This window comes from Alosa sapidissima, chromosome 15, assembly GCF_018492685.1.
Source record: "Alosa sapidissima isolate fAloSap1 chromosome 15, fAloSap1.pri, whole genome shotgun sequence".
In the NCBI taxonomy this organism is placed as follows: Eukaryota; Metazoa; Chordata; class Actinopteri; order Clupeiformes; family Clupeidae; genus Alosa; species Alosa sapidissima.
The window spans coordinates 11,811,050-11,817,955 of record NC_055971.1 but is presented as its reverse complement, the minus strand read 5'-3'; the positions used below and the strand labels follow the sequence as shown (position 1 = coordinate 11,817,955).

The window sequence follows — 6,906 nt, the reverse complement described above, 5'->3', positions numbered from 1 at the left end:
TACATTCTCATTGCACATTTTGGGATAGGCTACCATAAGACAAGTGGGCAATCAGACAAAGCAATGTTAACATGTTTGTTGTACTGACACCTCTCTGATTTGTTTCAATGGTAAGTCATGATGTTAGTCTACCTGACCATTTCAGTCAATGTCATATTAGGATCCATTTATTTTAAATGAGCTAAATCAAACCAAATCTAGAACACTTTCAGCAGCAGCAGAACTTGGATCGTTGCGCCATCGTGTGTACAAAAGGTGGTACTGCCTGAAATTGGCCAATGACTTTTCAGCCATTTTGATGTGGCTTGGCTTTGCCCTTATGCTATGGCGGAGATGGATGACGGTGACGAGCCGAGTTTGGTTCACACGCACAGTGGTTCATCATCTGGGTCAAAATCTAGTGGGGACAAGATGTTTTCTCTGAAGAAATGGAATGCTGTTGCTATGTGGAGCTGGGATGTCGAATGTGATACGTGTGCCATTTGTCGGGTTCAGGTTATGGGTAAGTAAACGCTGGCTAGCTAGCTGCTAACTGACCTAACTACTACCAAGCCCCCAACTTTCGGTTAGCCCCTTAGCTAACAAACCACCCTGTTTGATACATATGACTGGTGCTTGTGGGTCTGCTAATGTTTTTACCAAGGCTCATTTGTCATGTTAGCTTGCCATGAGAGATGAAAGACTTACCTTAACGCTAAATTGTAGCAGCTATTCCCTGCAGATAGTCATTTGTCTGTTTGCAAGGTTTCCTCTGTCAGCAAGCTAGCTAACGTTATCCTTGGTAATTCAGCTAAGTATAATCCTATTTGGAATCGAGTGAACCATTCGAGCTAGTCGGCTAGGAGAGGTTGTGTCAACATTGAGCTATTTATTAAAAGACAACCGAAGCCCAGTCATAAAGTAGCGTTAAGCATGACGCAAACTAGCTTGCAAGCAAGCCGGTTAGCTTGGTCTGAGAGTGATAGCCTACTGGCCGGCAGGCACATCAACATGGTGCTCATGCTACAGCCAATTTGGAGTCAACGTCACCGTTATGGATTATATTATATTATAACTGGTGACAAAGACTCTTTGCTGGTGATACTGATCTGGTAGGTCTGGACTGCCAATATCACGATGTCTGCCTACATTAGGGCTGTGTCATGGCGTGTATCGTGAGCATTCTATATAATAAGTATGTTTCATATTGCAATATTGACTTTGTTGCATGATAATGGTTTTGCATAGCTTTGTGCACAATTTGCACCTTTCTCTAATGCCATGCAGAACTGTGAGTTAAGTGTTTTTGTTTTTTAACCTAACACAACAATGATATGATGCTAACATTGTATAGCCTGACTGAACATTTTAATGTTATTATATTGTATCATATCACCATTTCTCCTCAGCAAATCTGCGTTTTAAGCCATATCTCCCAGTCCTAGCCTGTAAGGTGTTTTTACTATATATATTGATGTGAGATCATTCATCACTAGACTAACTTTTTGACCCCCCATATCAGTTTAACAGTCTTTAGCAGTCTTGAGCCAGGTACACACTAAAAAGTGAAACTCATTCCTGACCATCATCAGCTATTATCTCACACACAGTTTTTGAACTCCAACAGCCTTTTCCCCTCGTTCTCTATGTGAGCAGCCCAAGTTGCAGCAACAAAGCATGTTAAGGTTGCAACATTTCATGAACTGCATCATTAATATTGTTCTTATTATGGGGAGGAATTATGTCGTTTGAGTATGTTATGAACAATGGCACACCCCCATAATCAACCTTATATGTAAGTGCTTCAAAACAATAGTTGTACACGTAGCAGGGTTTTCACTCATCCTGGAAAACTTGACATTTTAATGGACTAGTTTTCCAGTCATGGAAAGCACTTGGAATTTAAATAAAATGACCAGGGCCCGTATTCTCAAAGAGTCTTGCAGCTAGAAGTAGCTTCCGACTGGTGAATTTAGGAGAAACTCCAAAAAATAATGGTTGTGTGTGTCAGTCTTAACTGACTAACAGTCAGCCTCCTAATTTTTGACCAAGAGTAATGTACAAAGCTTTAGTAGTGCTAAAAGTAGCACCTAAGTCTGGGGGAGCTTAGAAGTAGTTGGGAGGACTCCTAACTCACTAAGACCAATTAACAAGAGATCTGAAAGCAGCAGTTTGTATCATTACACGTTGGTCGCAACGTTTTTAAATGCAGCTTGTAAGGGATACGATAACACCACAAACAAAACCAAAACCATTCATTATTGAAATGTAAACTAAATGTATTTTTATTGTTAATCAAATTAAATTAGGCTATTTCATGTCAGTGCAAACATGTCATTATGCATTTTATGGTCTTTGCAAACCTACTGTGTCAAGCCGTAGCACTTTCCGTTACAGTTTCATTGGTAGCCTGTCATCTTTATTTATTTATTTATTTATTTATCCATCTATCTATCTCTGGTCCTTTTTGGTACCACCAGTGCTGTCTAATGCCGCAGAATGAGCAAACCAATGGTTGTGGATTAAAAGAAAGGACACCATCTGGGCAGAGCAGTAGAAAACAGCGACTATCCCATAGGAGACCGTGGAAAGAAATGGCAGCGCTTTTCTATGGAGTTTTGGAACTTTTTAAAACGGCCATTCACTTGGCCAGTAGTCAATGAGTTAATTGATTACTCCCTCCAGCATCCAGAAATGCATCCCACCTTCCTGCGATTCAGCCATTTAGTTCAGTTTTTTTTTTAGGAACTTTTGATCATGTGGAGGCGACATCAAAAGTGTTGCAACTCTTTCTATGGCTCTGCATCTGGGCTCCTGTCCAATACCAAAATAACCATCCATAGCATGGACTTCACTGCCCCCTGCTGGTGAAACACAGCAGTTTACCTGGATTCTACAACATTACTAGGTCTCTACTACAAAGAACGGAAGGAGCAAAGGCAGGTGGGGGTGTACCATGTCAGATGTCGCCGATGTGCCCTCTGGAGGTGTAGTGGACCTGACATCGAAACACCAAAGAAGGAGAGTGCCTACCCTTATGAAGCCCTCGCCCCAACTGCTGGCAGACCCGTCCCCCAATCAGATCTCAGTACTCGGTACCATGTAACCATTTGGGATAATAACGCCTCATCCTTATTTCCACTGTGGTCACAACGGGCCGCGTCCTTTTAATGAACAACTGACATAGATCCTTAGCAGTAGTGCCAATCTTTTCGTCATGGAATATTCCATCCCAGTAGTCACTTTGTTTTGTTTGAATATCAACAGAAGTGACGTATCCCCGCTATCGCTGATACAACCTTTAATCAGAGAGCTAGCTCGCTACTCCCTCCCCCACTTTATTTTGCCTTTGAGTGGGGTGCCAACCCTTGTTGGTAGCAATTGTTTTTGTGTACAGATCTCGGAGCCTAAGCTGCCTACAGAGACGCGTTTGTTTTTTTTGTGATCAACTGTTTATTGAGTTATATAAATGGGGGGGGGGGGGGGGCAATACGTTTACATGAAATAATAAAATGATACATGATATATAAAAGCATACACCTAATCATGTTAAAAAGAAGAGATTAAAATGCAAAATGATAAAAGATATTTACAGAGAAAGAGAAAAAAAGAGCACTCAGAGAGGTTTTTTTGACTGCCTAGGAAAGATTAGATGAATGATCATTTATGTTTGGGCCTTTTTTGGGCCTGAAATCGCTGATACAACCTTTAAATTTACCTTGATCCGTGTCTCAAACTATGTAGGGTCATTGAATTTCAGGGAAAATGGTGTGGAAAAATATACATGATGCATGATATAAGTCTATCAGGCAGTTGACCATAGCAGGTATACATGCTAGTGTTCACCTACCAATATCTTCTTTCCACTCTGTTTCAGATGCGTGCTTGAGGTGTCAAGCAGAAAACAAGCAGGAGGACTGTGTTGGTAAGCTTGTCATTATCTCCTAATCCAAAGATGGGTCTCCATTCAGCTCATTTATCGTAACGTCATATATTACCAACCGTCACGAATGTCCAATCTCTTACATGTATGTGTCACTTAATATTCATTTCTATACAAACCAAGACGGCGGATTCCTAAAGAAACGCAAGCACCCACACCATAAGTTTATCTAAATTAGCTATGTACCAAAAATGACATTTTATCGTGACTCGAATAGCTGTAAACAGTGTTGTAAGACTGCGTGTACAAATCCGCTTGGAGCTCCAGTGGAATTTTGAATTGCTGACGAGAATTCTCGGGCTAACCGTTGATGTGCCGTGAGAAAGGTTGGAAATAAGCACCCACCAGCCCAGCACTAAACTCCGAGTGTGGTAAACAAAATCGGATATTTCAGGCAGTAAAAGCAAAGTCCTTAAGTCCTTCCACTTGGCGGCCATATAGCAACGCTTTTTGGGCACTCATCGGGCATCCTATTCAGCAGAAATGCGCGTGCGCAAGGCTTCACGACACCAATCTTGTTCCAGCGGCGAGTTTACAACACATGATTGGCAAGATATCTTCACAACACACCATATGATTGGCTCAATGTATTCACATCACACCACATGATTGGCTCAATGTATTCACATGTCAACGTTTTGCTGAGGAAGGGGTGGGATATGTGTAGACAACAGCCATCGTTACAAACTAACCCCATATGCATTTCTATGGAGGATTTTTTGAGTGCTGTGTCTCCTCATTAGGAAGTCTCTGGTAAAAGCCCCGGTAATAACCAAACTAGATTTTGTTCAAATCTACACACCTATGGCTACTGAAAAATGTAAGGTTCATTTAGCAAATGTTATTTTGAAGTATTAAAAAACATTGTTTTAGAATTTTCAAACGAAATGGTTGGTAATTAGCACGTTTACGATACATATTCTAAGCACATTAATGAAAATCCGGCTAAAGAAATGTGCAGTGTGTGCATTTCCATACATTGTGTTATTTTAATTAAGATTTGCCATTCTCATAATCAAGGGGGCATTTCTGAACAGCTGTGGGATCAAAACAAACAGGAAAACTTTAAAAAAATGTCACTACATGTTTTCCAACCATATCTCTAAGTATGTGATGAATAAATATCCTCGAAACATGCAGGTAGAAATGCAAACAGACCGTTTCCATCAACTTTAATCACAATAAACCTATGTGAATTGCAAATAATCCCCCCCCCCCTCTAGTGAACAACCTTGTATGCACACAAACTGAAACCACCCTAAACAATTAAATTCAAATAAGTCGACCCTTGACTACTAAACTAGCCTATACATTTTTAAAATAGCTCATTTATATGGTAGATAAGAACTGATTGCTCATTTATTGATTGGCATTATGCAAAACCAACCTACACAAAAGCTTGTGGAGATATAACCCATGGGAAACTTGAGTTTCAGTAATAAAACCTTTCCCTGTGCATTTATGAAACACCATAACATTATCCTATGGATAAGGAGTAAGAAATTATGTTGTAATGTCAGGGATTGCACAGTGTGCATTATTCCGTGCCGATTTGATCGTATATCTATTTTTCTTTTAGATTAATAGATCTTTGGTATTGAAATCCTGGACTGCTAGACGTGTAGTGTAGTGTATTATTTTGTCCTTGTGTATAGCTTGATGCACTTCTGACTACTCCTCAAACACCTCTCTCTCTCTCTCTCTCCAGTGGTGTGGGGCGAGTGCAACCACTCTTTCCACAACTGTTGCATGTCCCTATGGGTGAAACAGAACAATCGCTGCCCACTGTGCCAGCAGGACTGGGTGGTACAGAGGATCGGCAAGTGAGGACGGGCGATGCCAGCGCCAAATAGCTGGCCAGCCTCCCACCTTGCCAACTATGCCCAATCATCACCAGCCTCCGTCCCGATTGGCTCTCACCCCCAGCGGGGTGACAGGACTCTTCCCACAGTTCTTTATCTCCCTTTTGCTGTCTCCCCCAACTGTGTGTGTGTGTGGTGTGTATATTTGTGTATGATTGTGTGTGTGATTGCACCCATCACTGTATGTGTCAGGGGTGGGCAAGGCAGTCCTGGAGGTTTCTCAGTGAACACCCGGTGTCACTAATGCCCACCCCACCTCTGTGATGGGATACAGGGCTCAAGGTGGGAAGATCAAAGACATGTTACACATCAGTGGTATGTTGTTAATAGGGAAGTGTGTGTTTTTCTTTGTTGCACTGCACATCGAGTAATAAACTGAGTGACTGGAGATGCTATACATGTCATTTATTTGTCATCTAAGGACTTCAGCTGTGTGTGTGTGCATTGTTAAAATTGAGTAATTTCAAATGTTATCACACATATTTTGATTTTGTAATCATGAAAATGCATTATGCATAATAGGTAGCCTGGAAGCCGCCACTGAACTTAAGCCTGAAATTTGGTCCGACATTGCTCCATTGACAAGCATATATGCCCATATCAGAATCAGCCGTCCAATAAAATCTTCTGGGCAGGCTTTATACCAGGGATGCGGCATGCGGCCCTCCTCACTTAGTGCGGCTCACGAATCAATTTTGAAATGTCATTAAAATGTTCGTTTCACGTGGTTTTTACTGTACCTCACCTGAACATCCTTATTGTAGTGATACAGTCCACCGATAGGGGCGCTTCCTACAGTATATAAAATAAATCCAGCCGAGTCGAGCTTTCTTCACTACAGCCAGCGAGCGGCTTATAAAGAAAACTCAATCGTAGCCTACTTTTCAGACAAGGTGGGAAACAGACCTTATCACAGAATTCAAAGTCAACTTATGTGTTCAGTAGGCTATGCTTAGAAACAAAATCAGCCGTGAAAGATTTCAACTTAAGTCACCTACTGTACAACACCATGCAAGAAGATAACTAAATGTAGGCTACATCGGAGCTGCTAGAGCTGCTGTAGTTCCCACGGGTCATGGAATTTCAAGAATACCATCAGCATTTTAATAAAGTCATAGATAT

At 41.3% G+C, this 6,906-nt stretch overlaps 1 protein-coding gene across 1 annotated transcript; it reads left to right on the top strand.

The window, feature by feature from the left end:
- The first annotated feature begins 279 nt into the window (after positions 1-279).
- Positions 280-6,172, top strand: rnf7 (ring finger protein 7). Its single transcript, XM_042063751.1, has 3 exons — positions 280-502; positions 3,857-3,904; positions 5,631-6,172. The coding sequence occupies exons 1-3, from the start codon at positions 325-327 to the stop codon at positions 5,747-5,749; spliced, it is 345 nt and encodes a 114-aa protein (XP_041919685.1). The 5' UTR covers positions 280-324; the 3' UTR covers positions 5,750-6,172.
- Positions 6,173-6,906: the final 734 nt, after the last annotated feature.